The 16,884-nt window shown below is 43.2% G+C and overlaps 1 protein-coding gene across 4 annotated transcripts in view; it reads right to left on the bottom strand.

Annotated features, from left to right (window-relative positions):
- The window catches only part of FANCM (FA complementation group M), a 105,213-nt gene that overhangs the window by 3,072 nt on the left and 85,257 nt on the right, over positions 1 to 16,884 (bottom strand). For 2 of the 4 annotated variants that reach the window (XM_075614371.1, XM_075614372.1), the window contains exons 14-20: positions 13,774 to 15,784; positions 11,281 to 11,363; positions 11,104 to 11,175; positions 8,235 to 8,360; positions 5,336 to 5,492; positions 2,549 to 2,655; positions 706 to 1,263 (exon numbers count right to left, since the gene is read on the bottom strand). In XM_075614371.1, the coding sequence (XP_075470486.1) occupies positions 706 to 1,263; positions 2,549 to 2,655; positions 5,336 to 5,492; positions 8,235 to 8,360; positions 11,104 to 11,175; positions 11,281 to 11,363; positions 13,774 to 15,784 (3,114 nt within the window). Of the gene's footprint in view, positions 1 to 705; positions 1,264 to 2,548; positions 2,656 to 5,335; positions 5,493 to 8,234; positions 8,361 to 11,103; positions 11,176 to 11,224; positions 11,958 to 13,773; positions 15,785 to 16,884 lie in introns of those variants that run through there. The other 2 variants (XM_075614374.1, XM_075614373.1) reach the window with 2 other exon arrangements.

Raw genomic sequence — 16,884 nt, 5'->3', positions numbered from 1 at the left:
ATAGAAAATCCCTCTCTGGGTTGATATTAACCAACCAATGTACTAAACCCACTAATGACCATAAAGGACAATTAGTGAATGATCGGGTAATTAGCTCTTCTATGAAGCATTCCAAGTTGCAGTTTTATACTGTACTACAAGACAAATAAAATATATATTGGACAACAGAGAGATATTCTAAGTCTGTGTTGTCACAATGTGCTTCATCAAGCGCTCACAATTTGATGGTAACTACATTGAGGGAGCATACTACACGTATGTCTTTATTAAGGCTGAGTGAGAACATACAAGGTTCCGATAAAAGTTCACTGCCTGCTCTCTCACTGGTCCATTACTGGCAGCTAGTATTGGTTAAAGAAGCATCTCGTCCGATGCCATGAAATGGAAATATCACACACTTCTCACACGAACTGCAACAGAAAGGGTTAGACATCTAAATGGTGATTCATAAAGATCCAAATTTGCCAGTATTGCGATTAAAAAAAATAATGATCTAACAGAATTTTCTAGTCTTGCGGTTTGAGTGGAAAAAAGACAAAAGTAATAAAATTGCAACTGAATTCAAGAACTGTAAGGGAAAGTAGGAACACGAACATTCATTTGAGTATTTGCTAAACCCATAGAAACATTTTCTGGTAAAAGTTCCAGGGACAGATGTGTAGAATGAAGACAAAAAGCAGTGTAAGTTTAAGGCCATGGGAGTACCTGGTGTGCAGGGTGGACAATCCCATTTGATGTTCTGGAATTGGTGATGCCAAGAGAAGATCTGCTTTCTGGCTGAAAGTCCAGCACTTCCGATACAGAGGCCTTCAGATTAATCCGTGCTTGGCATCTATCCCTCAAACGTACATCAAAAGTATTCATTGCTGTTGTAGGAGGACCTCTATTCTGAATTGAGGGCCCACCCACTGATGGTCTGATAGTAAGAGGTGAATTAAGCTTTGTCCTTACAGGGGCAGAGTTGACCTGTACCCCAGATGTACCTCCCCTTTCTTCCTCACTAGAGTCATCGTGAATAATAATTCTGGAAACTTTCTTCTTTTCGGGACGTATGTCATTACTTTGTCCTGTTCGTACTTCCTTGAGGTTCAACCGACGTCTAGTGCAGTACTGTTTTCTACCCCCTACAAAGCTGTCCTGTTGAAGAAGGTCGAGATTAACCTGTACTTCTTCCTCACTGGATTCCTGTTCATTTTCCTCTTCCTCATCGTCTCCTTCAACACAGAAGCTGTCTTCCATGTAGCTCTCGTCCTGCTCTGGAATCTAAAAGACCCAACAATAAGATAACTTAGCGCTGGTTTAGAAAGCAAAAAGAGTGCAATTCATGAAAATTCCCCAAACCATACCAGTGTATTTTATTCCCCATTTTCCAAATCCATAGGGGTTCCTTGCCCATCACAATTGAACCTTTGAGTGTAAGAAGAGCCTCTAACCAATTTTCTGTTTTGGCACTTTCGCGAAACAGATTTTCTGTAAAGTTATTTTTATTTGGCAATAACGAGGATTGAGACATTCCACACTAGGTCTCGGTCCCAGTGCTAATGACGGCGTGTGCGCCCCCATCAAGGTATGGCCCTCTATGGGGCAGGCCCCAGTCACGCCTTTGCGCGCTTGCAGAAAGCGCGATGCCCGACCACTTTCCCAAAAGATTTTTGTTCTTTTGGCGCAGTAGCCGAGCGATGGCCACGTCATGGCGGCAGTTCAGCCAATGAAGGCTAACCAGCCACGTGACATCATGACAGCGCCCCCGCGGGATCTGAAATCCATCAGATCGCTTGGGTGGAGGGAACGAGCGCCGCCAGGCACTCCGTAGCGCGCGAAGCGGTCACTGGGGCCGCAGTCTTATTGCATCACATTCAGCTACAAGAAGTGGTTTATCAAGAATGTGGCAGACAAATCACAATGACCATTAACCTGATTGTATTATTTATAACAATCTTGTTTCCTTGTATTTCCTAAAATATACATTTATAAATCTTAACCTAAACCTATAGCCTTCTCAAATGTCTATTTTTTTAAAATGCCTGTCAACATAGCATTACAATATCAGATAATATCTTCCTATACTACGCTACAGACCTTTAGAAGGTCCTAATATAGAAAGATAAAGGATCCTGTTAAAAGGATAACAAAATCTGTATTTGTGGCTAGAAAAGAATGTGGGTCAATAGGGCGATATATTAAAAAAAAAAAAGTAGATAAACTGTATTTTATTTCTTTTTCTTTCCAGACCCTATATCAGGGGTGGCCAACTCCAGTCTTAGAGGGCCACCAACAGGTCAGCTTTTAAGACTATCCCTGCTTCAGCACATGTGGCTCAATCAGTGACTGAGCCACTGATAGAGCCACCTGTGCTGGAGCAAGGATATTATTAAAAGCCGACCTGTTGATGGCCCTTGAGGACTGGAGTTGGCCACTCCTGCCCTGTATGAATGATGTTGAAACCCTGTCAGGTGATCCAGCCATGGATTCCTCGCCCATTGGAAGGGTTGAAGCACAACTATCCTTACGCTTTCCAATAAGAATTCCAAATGCTTTCACAGCCTACCTGGGAGAAAATAGCCATGTTATTCTTCTTCCTGTGCGCCGTTTTAAAATGTTTCCTAACCGCTGGGCTTCGTACAGACTTCAAGTATACGCCATGCATCTCGGAGTCTAAAAAGGGAGGTCAGAAAAAGTATTTGCAGTTATTCAATTGCAGTAAACCTGATAACCTGGATTAAAGAGGGCTCCTGCAGAGTAAAGATGGGCAAAACCGGAGCACAACTTTCCGAATGTAGCAAACTGTGGACCTGCGATTCAACAAAATGGAGGTGCAGTCCTTCATGCACCCGACATCGATGGGAGCTCGATCCCGGCAGGGACAGCCACATCCGACATCGATGGGTGCTCGATCCCGGCAGGGACAGCCACATCCGGCATCGATGGGTGCTCGATCCCGGCAGGGACAGCCACATCCGGCATCGATGGGTGCTCGATCCCGGCAGGGACAGCCACATCCGACATCGATGGGTGCTCGATCCCGGCAGGGACAGCCACATCCGACATCGATGGGTGCTCGATCCCGGCGGGGACAGCCACATCCGACATCGATGGGTGCTCGATCCCGGCAGGGACAGCCCCATCCGACATCGATGGGTGCTCGATCCCGGCAGGGACAGCCCCATCCGACATCGATGGGTGCTCGATCCCGGCAGGGACAGCCACATCCGACACCGATGCATTCTTTCATATGGGACAGCACCGCGGACTCGTATATAAAAACAACACCTCGTTATTCTAAAATATCCCCATTTCCGTGTCACCTTCATCAGGACAGTCCCAACTCCTGAATTTTTCAAGATTTTCCCTGAGTCACCGATATCTCACAAATATAAAGTTGCGTATTTTAAAAAAAAATACTTTTTGGTTTTGTTGGAAAAAACGGAAAAAAAAAACAAACAAACAAAAAAACAAGTTTGCTGAACTTTTGTATGTTGGTGCAAATTTTTTAACACATCTAAATAAAATACCCGGACAGTCATGCTTTAAAACAAACACACGCAGCCTTGTAAGCTCAGAACCCAAACCCACCACACACAAATTATATATATATAGCAAATGGAAATATTACTGTGTGCTCATTTGCATGTCTTAGACTGTCTGTGGGTAGGTTTACAGGCTATGTATCTTAACCCAGGCTGTGCTCAAAAGCTGTGAAATGCAGCAAGCATGAGCTTATTTGAAAACGTTGTATGTGCCTGTCCCTATGGGCAATCCGATTGGTCCGTGGGTCCATTACTCCGCCGAAGAAGAGATCAGTGTATCTCGAAATCTCGCACAAATAAGAGCATTTCGTAAGCCACAGAACGGTATTGTATATTTATTTTTTGATTATAATTAATATATGTATATATATATATATATATATATATATATATATATATATATATATATATACATATATATATACATATATACAGTGTTCGACAAACCTATACATTTGCTCGCGAGTGGATTTAACCCCCGGGCGAGTAACTATTGGCCCAAGCAGCATACGTTTGGTACTAGGTGGCGAGTAGATTTTTTTGTGTGGCGAGTAGATTTTTTGGTGATTTGTCAACCACTGTATTTTATATATATATATATATATATATATATATATATATATATATATATATATATATATATATATATATATATATATATATATATATATATATATATATATACACACATATATACATACATATATACACACAGTTGTGTAAAAAATAAAGTACACCTTCTTTGAATTCTATGGTTTTACATATCAGGACATAATAACAATCATCTGTTCCTTAGCAGGTCTTAAAATTAGGTAAATACAACCTCAGATGAACAACACATGACATATTACACCGTGTCATGATTTAACAAAAATAAAGCCAAAATGGAGAAGCTATGTGTGAAAAATGTCACTCTGGATTCTGTCTGACGACCTTTTTTGATTAAATTCATTTTTTCTCATTTGTGAGTGCTGCGGATCCTTTCTCTTCTAGAATTTTGGGACTGGCTGGTGTTCCCCGTCCAGCTACGAGCACCCGGACTTATAAGTATACTGTGATTTTTCTATCTATATGATTGTGTACACGTACACGTACACGTATGTATGTGCTACTGAGATTGTGACCTCAAGTTCTTGTACATTGGTAAAACAATTTGGAGGTTAGTGACCCCTCCTCCCTGGTTTCAAAGCTCACTCATTCCACCTTTTAATTGCAGTTCTTGCTAAGCACCTGTGAGTGGCCAGTCTATTAAGACAGTTCTCCCTGCATTAGAGCGGCTGTGAGAGCTTTTCTGCAGGTGCAGCAGCGTTAGGACGTACAGATGAGCCTGTGTGTGTGTGTGTGACATCAATGTATGCTTAAAATACTTTGGCCAAAGAATTGAACTAAATGACCCTTTCTTATGAAAATAAAAACAGATAAGTATTTAACTATATAATTTGTAGTATGCTTCAAAATAACCCTGGTTCAGAAAACAAGAATAAAAATAAGAAAATAAAGCTTGGGCACATTTCTGATTCGTGTGCAACTTGTGAATGTATTTTACAAACTCCTCATGCCAAGTGCATTTAAATATTTACTACAAAATATGTTTGGCTGCGTTACGTGATATTTAAAACAACATATTCAGCCATTAATATTTGCCAGAATTCGGCCTAAATAAATATTTGTTGATATACCAAAAAATACATTTCACCACAATTCACCACAATTGACAGATTTTTTTTTTTTTTTACATTGCATCAATTAACATGTCAATATCGTACACTCAGCTCGGTAACTCGCTCATCTCATTACTTTCCACTCACCATTCAAGCCCTGAGAAAGCTGAGTGTTGTCGTTCAAAAATCCTATGAGTGAAGAGTCCCGTTCATTGTCAGAATCAACGTTCTCATCCGACGACACATATTCTGCGCCTTCAGACGACAGCTCTGCTTCATCGTCAAAAAACTGTTTCGCTGCACACTAAAATAAAGAGAAGGAGCACGCACGCTATGAAATGTTAACTCCCATGGGTGCTAGCAAAGAACCTGGAGCCCGGCAGAAGATGAGAAAAGTCCCTATTTTTGGATGGAAACGTTGAGATTTTATTAAACGGCCTCTTTTGCAAAGACAACGTGAGTGCAGCTTATTTTTCACTGTATGCTAAAACAGAACAAGATTAGAAGAACACCAAGCACTGTGGGATATAACCCTCTAGTAGCTGGAGAATAATTAATACAGGCTTTTATTGTGCCTACAATACATAAGCATTCTTCAGTGGAGCTTTGTGAGCTTTAAAAATATCCTATCCATTTTCTTCATCTGTGGTTGTACAATTGAAGACTTGCAATATTTGAGAGCTCATTTACATTTATGACAAACCACAAAGGCAGGAGTGGTCAAGGACTGAGCCACTGATTAAGCCACCTGTGCTGAAGCAGGGACATCCTTAAAACCTGACTTGGTGGCCCTTGGGGACTGGAGTTGGCCATCCCTGCCCCATGGTTTAATTAGCTGCACAGAACCATATATCCTTTATTAACAAGTTGATACTTATAGTGAGGTCTTCCAGACCGAGGGGTGCTTATCATCCTACATACAGTGGCGAGAAAGTTTGTGAACCCCAACGATAATTATGGCAATTCCATAGTTTTTCCATGATAACTGTCTTCAATAAAAAACAGTCTTTACTTAACTATCCAATATGTTTTATATTAACCAATTCCATGTCTTTTGAAAAAAAAAACATGCATACATTTGACAAACAATGAGTAATTAAGAGTCATGGTATATGTAAAAGTAAGTGAACCGCTGAATTTATCAGCTAAATTAAAGGGATAATTAAAATCAACTGTTTAAATAATTGTGAAGATCTTCAGGTGTAAGTTTGGGATGCCCCCCCAATATAAAGATCAGAAACTTTGCAAGTTTTGACCATACAGATGTGTGGAAACAATCGTGCCACGATCAAAATAAATCTCTGAGAACCTCAGAAAAGCACTTATTGATGCTCAACTGGCTTATAAAGGGTTACAACACAATTTCTAAGGATTTTGGATTCCGCCAATCCACTGTCAGACAAATAGTATTCAAATGGAGAAAGTTCAAGACCACAGTACTCTACCCAGGAGAAGTCGTCCTACCAAAATCTCTCCAATAACAAACCGTCAAATCACCCAGGAAGTCACAAAGAATCCCAGCGAAACATCAAAGGATCTACAGGCCACTCTCGCCTTGGCTGATGCGAGTGTTCCTGACTCAACCATCATAATACGACAGAAGAATGGTATTCATGGAAGGATAGCCAGGAGGAAACTACTGCTCTCTAAAAAGAACATTGCAGCCGTTGGAAGTTCACATAGATGATCCACAAGACGTCTGGAAGAATGTTCTCTGGACAGACGAGTCAAAGCTAGAACTTTTTGGCCTCAATGAGAAGCGTTATGTTTGGTGAAAACCAAACACTGCATTCAAACAGAAGAACCTCATCCCAACCATCAAGCATGGTGGTGGGGGTGTGATGGTTTAGGGCTGCTTTGCTGCCTCAGGACCTTGGCAGCGTGCCATCATTGACACAACAATGAATTCTGCATTGTATCAGAAGATTCTATGTCAGGCGATCCGTCCGTGAGCTGAAGTGAAAGTGGGTCATGCAGCAAGCCAATGATCCTAACCATACATGCAGATCTACAAAAGTATGGCTGCAGAAGAAGAAATTCCGTGTTTTAGAATGGCCTTGTCAAAGTCCGGACCTAAACCCCATCAAAATGTTGTGGTGGGACCTGACATGAGCTGTCCATGCAAGGAAGCCCTCAAATATCACTGCGTTGAAACAATTTGGTAAGGAGGAACGGGCCAAGCAGTTACAAGGAACGCTTAGTTGAAGTCATTGCTTCTCAAGGGGGCGCCACCAGATACTGAATCTAAAGGGTCACATACTTTTTCACACATGGATATTCAATGTTGAATCATTTGTGGATAAATAATTATTGAAAAAGTATCATGTGACAAAGACATCTTGGTTTTTACACTAACACTAAAACAAAAAAACAGTAGGACAGGAAAGATGCCAACATTACAGGAGTTAAACTCATATAGGTTTCCTAGGGATTGGGGTTCCTTACAATGCAATTGATCTCAGACACACTATTAGAGAGGGTTGGGATTCCTTACAATGCATCTGATCTCAGACGCGCTATTAGAGAGGGTTTGCATTTCGCAGAATTTCACAATATAATTATAGGTTCCTTAACCCTTTAGAAAGGTTGGAAACAACTAATGTACTTAGAGATAAGTATGTAGTAAGAGAATAGATCCCCCCCTGCAGTCTCCCCCCTGTTTGGGGTGAGAGTGGGGGTATCTTTTCTCTATTTTGTCTGTTCCCCTTCATGCAGCAATCTGGTTTTACATTATGCTATTACTCTGATTTATTCTGACATACCTCAGGCTGAGCGAGGGATACATGACCGTTTGTAGTACGTACTGTATGTAGTACGTATGTAGTACATATGTAGTACGTATGTAGTACGTATGTAGTTAACCAGGTGATCTCCGGAGTTGAAAAGAGTGAGTTTCAGCTCTGGGGAGACCCTTATTTAAAATAATGTAGAAAAATCTAGAACATGTTTACAAAATTCCAGGCGGAATTGCTATTGCTAATTATTATAAAGTATTAATGGTTGCTTTCACCAGAAAACCCCCTTCAGCTTCCCCAGGACTTCATACCTTCAGCTTTGTGCGCGTATTGGCCTTTAATCCTTGTTCTCCTCCGGGCGGCTTCGTGCAATGGTCGCTACGTAGAGTGGAATGCGGCTTGGCGGAATGTTTACCTTCATCGCCGCAGGAGTCGGGCTGAATGACAAAGCACGGCATAATTACACATCGCTTAATATCCACAGCGGGGCTGTGTATGCTTCACATGCAAGTAAGAAGTTGTAATCAAAACAAAAACGCTCCTCTGGCACTCAAAGGGTTAAGTCTGGGTTGGAAACCTCCAGTCCTCAAGGGCCACCAACAGGTCAGGTTTTCAGGATATCCCTGCTTGAGCACAGGTGGCTCAATCAGTGGCTCAGTCATTGGGCACTGATTGAGCCACCTATGCTGAAGCAGGGATATCCTGAAAACCTGACCTGTTGGTGGCCCATGAGGACTGGAGTTGCCCACCCATGGGATAAATAATAGAACATGGATAAAAATAAAGGAGTACAAAATGAATCATCATATCGGTCCAACAGGACACACAAGTAATGATACTAAGTGTATACTGTCCTATAACACAAGAGGTAACCGAACGTTTAAACACTTAGTGTGTCTTGTGCCGGAATTACCTTTGTACTCTGTACAGAGAACGGAAGCCGCCCGCCTTATAGGGCAATAATTACTGAGGGTAGATGGACAGACGGACGGACGGACAGACGGACAGACGGACAGACGGACAGACGGACAGACGGACAGACGGACAGGGTAAGCTGATAATTTGTACTGTTTTTTATGTTAACCTAAGAGATGAAAGAAAGTGTTTTCGTGCCCGAATAGTTATTTTTCTCATATACTGTATGTGATAAGTTTTCTCTTCTTTAAAATGAAAAGAATTTACAGCATTTTCCGTTAAAATCCCCAGTAGCAAAATTATAGCATTTCTCCTTTTCCATCTTCCCACTCCTAGGACTAAAAACATGATAGGACGTGTAAAGACGTAACAAAGCGATTGTAAATGGTGCTATATGTTGTGCTCTCTATAAGAGAGTGAGATTCTAGTGCTCGCTTCTATTTCGAACAATGGCATGGGAGAAGAAACTGAACTAGCCTCCTCTATCATATATAGGATGGCTGTGAGAACAAGCTTTTCAATCTCCCAACCAGCGAAGAGAAGGCTTTTGTGTCATCAGAAAGTGCCAAGTGTTTGCGAAGGAACATTGGTCCTTTGATGACAACCTTTATGTATTTTATTTTTGTACAAATTGCGTGTCCTTTGTATTTTTCCTCCCGCTCGCATGCTTCACTGTAAAGCGCTCCAGCAGATTCTGTTCTGAAGTAACACGAATACCGATCTTTTCTTACATGGCAATCACCGTCAGTCTAAGACAGGAGTGAGCAACGCCTTTCCTCAAGGGCCAACAACACTCAGGTTGAGGATATAGTGTTGAAAAAAGCAGTGCACAGCCAGGTCAAAGGGTCCAAAAAAACGTACTTTATTAGAACATGGTTAAAAAAAATAGGAGGTACGCAGCTCACCTACGCATTTCGTACGGTAAGCAGAGTGTGCGAAACGCGTAGGACTATGAAATAGGCATCCTGGAGTTAGTATGGAGGAAGACGCTGTTTGGCCAGTCTCTGTTTGTTGAATGCCAACACTAAAGAGGAGGAGCGGGTTGAGAGAGTGGCAGCCTCATTGTCTTAATTAAGCCTTTGCTAGCAGACGAGAAAGTGGAGGCAGAAACTCGCGAGAGTGCATGACGTCACTTCTGGGATTCAGTGCAGGACGCTGAGACCGGAAGATTCGCTTTGCAAACCCCAGCAGGGACCAGCTGAGAGATCTTTACACTACGATCCTTGCGCCCGTGCTACTACATGCCAGCCGGTGTTTTCTCACAGGCCGGTGCTTTCTTATACAGGCTGTACTTGTCTGTTTTCTTTCGGTGTTAAAAGAAGTTTGTATTGTACAATATTAGTTGATGTGTTTTGCGGCCTACATACGGAATGGGACACTTCGCAGCGGCTGTTTGGCCGTCACCAAAACGCCACAAACGTTCCGCCGCCGGGACACTTCGTCGCAGTGTCCAGTCCGCCATGCACCCGACAAGCCAGGTCTGCCGCTCCGACACCTGCATGTTTAAAAAGACTGCAACCTGTCCAGACAGTGTAGGGGTGCTGTGCAGGACATTTAAACATGCAGTTGTTGGGACGGTCTGGCGCAGCAGACCTGGCTTGTCGGGTGCGCATGGGCGGCGGACAATGCAGGAGTGGACATCGCGGTGAACCGTCCTTGCAGCGAAATGTCCCTGCAGCAGAAAGCCGGAACGTCGTAGACCGGACTACATATTTCACTGATCTGTAATTATTAAACAATTGCAAACATTGCGAGGTGGACCCTTCTGGTGAAGAAGGGGTTAACTGGGATGTAACCGGCTTTTCAATACTGTATGATATTCGATACACGGCACAAAGTGCGGGACAAGTAGATCCTCTCTCTGGAATCCCTTCCAATACTAGAATACCCCTCTACAGTCGTCCTTCTGTACCCTCGGTTCACACCAAAGCACCTTCAAGACAAACCTCGCCTCTTAAAGGAAGCATTTCATTAGCCTAGACTCATGGCTACTTCGCTCCCACACCCACAGTCACTCCGACCAATGACTGCCATCGACCGCACTTACTCCCTCTCCTGCTGTCTCTGTACGTTTCCGCGTCATACCACTTAGATTGTAAGCTCTCCGGGTCAGGCATTTCCTTTCCTATTGTCTGATCTTATTGGTTGCACTTACTGTGCTATAAATCTGTGCTGAATGCTCTCTCTTGTAGGGCGCCAAGTACAGGTGTAAGCCCTCTATAAAGAAAGCTATACATACAAGATGCACACACAGTTCCCACTTACCGTGTTAAACACGTTTTTCCGTTTCTTCGCAGCAGGAATCGGCGAATCGAAATCGCCGTCGCTGCCGGCAGCCTTGAAAACAAATTGGAAACAAATGAAAGATGCAAAAACCGCCGGGACGAAATAGCTCCTCCGGGACTTTTAATGTGCTGGTGTGAGAGCAGTTTCACGACTTACCTCGGGAGACCGGAGAACATTACCCGTGGCCAATTTCCTTTTCCCACGGTAAACAACCTCGTCGTCGCTGTCGCTGTCGCTTCCTGCCGAGAGGCGGCCAACAAGAAGGGACCATTAATGAGACACAAATTGAAGAGGCAAAGCTGACGGAGTGATTTACAATTAAGCACAAACCACATTACCATCTGCTCGATCCAACGCTCAGCGGTTTCAAAATGACTCATTTGCGCCACTGCATTTTCTTTGATATTATTTCGCTAGACAATAATTGGAGATGATGTGCGTCTTTGAAAATGCAAGGAGTGCTCCACAATGAAAAAGAACTCATCATTTGAAAGATTTAGAGCTTTACTGAAAGGGTAGTAGATCCATGGGTCAGCCTTCCGGCAGAAGTGTTAGGACCAAATACAGTCAAAGAATTTAAAAAATAATGCGCAGGAGGAAAACCACCGTGGCAGGAGGCACATAATAAAGGCCTTGTATCAGATATGACGCTGTAACAGAGACAGAGCCATATCGCTGAATCGTAGAACGGCTTAAAATGTTAATAATTACCTGATGGTTTCAAAGGGAGCAGGAGCCGGGAGAAAATGTTAGGGAACAGCAGAAGAGCAGAGACCACTCAACATGGAAATAAGAAAGGAGATGAGGAGAGAGATTTGAACGCAGAAGAAAACCTAGGGAAGACATGACGGACAATATTCATTAAGCAGTGCTTTACCACAGGACCCTTCCAGAGCTGGAAGACACTTGACCGCGCGCATTACAGGGGTCACCCATGACGGTCCTCATGGGCCACCAACAGGTCTTCAGGAAGTCCCTGCTTCGGCACAAGTGGCTCAATCAGTGCCTCAGTCAGAATGACAGCCACCTGAGCTGAAGCAGGGATATCCTGAAAACCTGACCTGTTGGTGGCCCTTGAGGACTGGAGTTGGTCACCCCTGACATTAAATTCAATGTGTTATAAAAGGTGGGTTCCAGGGCCGGTGTCTTATGGAAAAGTAGCACTTAGTAAATATGGCCCTATATGTACATCCAGGTTAAAAGACAGAAAGTGAGCAAAATATTAAAGGAGAATGTCGCTTAAATAAGAAGCAGGCACCACTTTATCGAATAGATGTAAACATTAGTTACATAGGCTTTCAAACAAAAAATTACACTAAAGCAGGGGTAGGCAACCTCAGTCCTCAAGGGCCACCAACAGGTCAGGTTTTCAGGATATCCCTGCTTCAGCACAGGTGGCTCAGTCTTCAACTTAGTCACTAATTGCGCCACCTGTGCTTAAGCAGGGACATCCTGAAAACCTGACCTGTTGGTGGCCCTTGAGGACTGGCATTGCCTACCCCTACACTAAAGTAACATGTTCCGAATTTCTGAATATTTAAACATTTCCCATTTATTAGCCATCATGTGCTTACTGTTCATGTTAATCAAACTTGTGCCGTGTATTCTCCCAGTTAGACATTTTTTTAATACCTTAAAACAAGAACTTAGGCTAAGTCCCCGCTAGCGCTGATTGGGCTGAGCGGGCGGCGCTTGCGAAGGAGACTTACATATACAGATACATGTAAGTCCCCGCTCACGCAGTGCGCTCAGGTGCGTGCACACACGCTCAGCCGCGATCGGCGCGTAAGTAAACATCTATACTTACCCGCACTGAACTACCCGCAATGACTCCCCCCCACTCCCTCGCGCACGCGTACAAGCAGGACACCCGGCGCTCATGCATGGAGCGCTCTCCAAGCATGAGCGTGCTCAGCGCCAGCGGGGACTTGGCCTAAGGATATGTGTAACATGTGTGCGCCCAGCACAGGTGGGACTCGGAGTTAAAGAGCTCAGATGAACAACACAAATGGAGTAACAGACAATGACAGAATACCAAACTTGTCGCAACACTATTCCATTCAATGTCCAAAATGATGGGGTAGGGGATTCCAAGCCCGCGTCCATAGTTAGAGCGATGTTGCACGCACCGAGAACAAAAGGCCTTACCTCAACGAGGAAGGCCATAGTGCTCGCGCGTGTGCACTGGAGCAACAGCACAGCCGATTTTTCGCGAGTCAAAATAATTTGATTTTGGCGCGCGACGGCCGGGTCTCCTGCGCGGTTCAGCCAATGAGAGTGAACCTCGCACGTGACGTCACTGGCACACCTCCCCGTTGTGCCGCCTCCTCCAGATCCCACAAGCCAGGGATCGCCTCTGCAGCAGGCACACGTGACACATCGTGCTCGGGCACGCGCGTTTACTATGTACAAGGCCTTAAAGTTATTACTGGAGCTTTTCACAACTAAACCCGGCTTTTCAGGGCAGGTCATCAAATGTCATTTGTTCCTTTTTGACTTATAATATTTCTAACATATCCATCTGGATCATTCAATAGAACTGCGCTGCAACATGTAAGGTCTCCACCATCATATTCTAACTGCAAGCAAAGTACTGTACACTTTGGGTGCCCATCAGACAAACCTGATGCACTGCAATGAAAAACGTACCTTTGATTAAAGAGTTATTAGGCACGGCCAAATCACTCTTCCTCTTTGGTTGTTTGATCTCCGATCTTCCAACATCCCAGCTGCGAGAGGAGGAAGCCGTTTGAGAGTTTCCCTTCCCCCCTCTTGCTTTTGGAGTAACGGGCATCATCAGCTCATATTTAGATATAGAAGCTATAGGAGTTTTAGGGTTCTTGCACTTTTCACCTGGTGGTGTCAGAAATGAAGAGCACATTGACTTTTCAGGGGTTACACAGTTTTTGCCTTTGACTGGCTGCAGTGGTGAAATTACAGAAATGTGTTTTTCAGACATTTTTGCCAGTGTCGAATGTCCACCTATTGAGGTTACGGGAGTGGACGCGTTACCTCCAATAACACTCATGTTACTCCGGTCAGGAGGACTTGGAACCTTGAAATGTTTGGTAGGTGCCTCTTTCTCACATTCAATCTCTGATCTCCTGTTCAGAGCACCTTCACTCTCTGAGAGTTCGTCATCCTCAATAGAAAATCCAAGATCGAAGTTAACAGAAAACAACTCCTCAGAGCAATCAAAGGTTTCCTCATTATCTACTTGTTGCCAAACGTTATCTGAAGCCGAGCAAACCCTGGTTTCAGGTTCCTGCTCTGTGTCTACAGGGTCATTAAGGGAAATAAACGGATCAAACAAGTTAAAAGTTACACTTGTTTCATCATCAAGGATCTTTTGTTTGTTTGAAGTTTTAGAATTCACTTGGCTATAGTTGTCAAAATCAGTAAATGGATCATCTTCAAACAAGTTAAAACTGTCATCTAAATGTTCAGGCAAAGCATCTATAGTAGTCTTCTGCTCCTCTATATGTCCACTTCCTAGATTGTCCTTTACTTGCACAGGGCTACTAGGCTGAGAAAGTGACACATTTTCCATTTCAGTTTCCTCACTGTCACAATCAAAGATGTCATCCCACTGTGTATCATTTTCTGCTGTGCCATCATCAGGGTCTTTGGACTTGCTGCCTTTAGAACAAGATTCCTTTAACCTCACGTCCTCTTTAGTTGGTGAATCAGCTGATACACTTTTATGTAAATCTATTAAAACATCAGACACTGGAAAGCCAACAGACTTCCCATTTTGATTTTCCTTAATGTCAGGTACCATTAACTCTCCTAAGCAATCTTGATGTTTCATGGGATTGCTTTCCACCTGTATTTCTTTAGGATTGTGGGATGTTTGTATAGACGGAAGTGGTTGTGTTAATAAACATTGTTTTTCACTAGCAGTGTCAATAATACTGTGGTGAGAATAAAACTGTTTGTGTGTGTCTCCTGTGTGCATCAATATATTATCCAGATCATCAAGTTCACTTATCGGAGGGGGAGAGCGTGACAAAAATACTTTTATACATGATCGTATATTCTCTAGCTCACAATTTTTGTCATCGGCAAACTCTGCAAATACACCATAATCCATCTGCGATTGCAGTGTATAAAACGCGTTGGATAAAACCGATGAGGTCTCTTCACTAAAACTATGAAAGCCAGAGTCAGCTTTAGTACGAGCAATGAGTCGAGACGTTGTCACTGCCTCTTCCAAATGACTTGGTGACCTATAGCCGAGATCTGACACAAGATCACAGTTCAGAGCAGGCGCACGTGGCTCACTGTTTCCCATGCAGATGTCTTGATCTAAATCAACTGGACATTCATCTTCTATACATTCAACTTCTGTAGTGTCACTTTCTGTTATTCTGGAAACATCCATCATTGGCTCTGCATTTCCAACATCCACCGAGCACAACTTTGTGATCCTCTTAAAATTAGATGCTTTGAACAACGACAAACATTCTTCATCGGGCTCGAGAAAGGAAGATGAAGATGGAACTTTAGCTCGCTTTCCTTTTTTGGAATGAGGACCTTTTTTAGCAGCTTTGGGGTTACTGGCAGAGTGGACGACATTATTTCCTGTCGGTTTGGTTGATCTATCCACATCTTCCTTGTGCAAATAGGACATCATTTCCAAATCATAGCTGCATCCATCCTGTGTAATTGCAAGAAACAAACACGTTATCAATCCAAGTACTAAGACTCAGGAGCAGCCAACTCCAGTCCTCGAGGGTCACCAACAGGTCATGTTTTCAGGATACCCCTGCTTCAGCACAGACTGAGCCACCTATGCTGAGGCAGGGATAGCCTGAAAACCTGATGTGTTAGCCCCCCCGTACCAAATATTAATGTGTGTGACTGGTTTATTTGTCAACTGAATATTAAAGGTTAAGAGCCACTACTCAAAGTTTCACAAGTTTAAAACAAGACCATGAAATAATGACCTGCCATTGCAAAGCTGGACAGAACAAACAAAAACCAGCAAACCTGTGATAATAAACTCCTTTTACCAAGGGAAGGTTCTGGTCGTATTTTAACCCATTCAAAATAAAGGGGGAGTTTGTTGTACAAAGACATTTTTGGGGTGGCAACAAAGCCTTCCAATTCATTCCAATTCCAAATCCCCATTATCCACTTTAACATATATTTTGTGGATGTTGTGTGCTTTTTGAAAGGCGATCTAATAATTTGCGATCTGGACATTTACAGTCCAGTGAGAGTATCTGTTATTAATAAATTAACACCCACTTTCTCTGCATCTTACTCAAACCCTGGGGGACCATCCTGTGATTCCAAATATAGGCGAGTTGAACAGAAGACCCAGCAGAGGCCCCGACAGACAGAGGGACCAAGAAAAAAAACCTTTGAGGACCTTTTACTCACACAGGGCCGTGTGGGTAGTTTTGTGTGTATATTACCACCATCATCCACCCTGTTCAGACTACATCAAAGTGCATTGGCTGCGGTTCACCATAAACCCTTGTGCACTACTGAGGCATCAGGTAGTTTGGCTACCCCGTTAGCCATTCTACCATTGTGAATGTACTCTGTATACTTCATTTGTTGATCTGCGCTCCCCTTATTTTCCCTTCTTTTACACATTCTATTGAGGATCATGGAAAGATCCTTTTAGGGTTGAGCTGCAGACATTGGACTCCGAAGTAGTGTACCAGCATTGGGGTGCATGCAGGGGCCCTCTATTACTGTAACATTAGTGCCTTGTTTATTTTCTTCTACAGTTAGAGAGAGCGCCCT

This window comes from Ascaphus truei, chromosome 9 (assembly GCF_040206685.1).
Source record: "Ascaphus truei isolate aAscTru1 chromosome 9, aAscTru1.hap1, whole genome shotgun sequence".
Classification (NCBI taxonomy): domain Eukaryota; kingdom Metazoa; phylum Chordata; class Amphibia; order Anura; family Ascaphidae; genus Ascaphus; species Ascaphus truei.
This window is presented reverse-complemented; position numbering and strand designations above follow the sequence as displayed.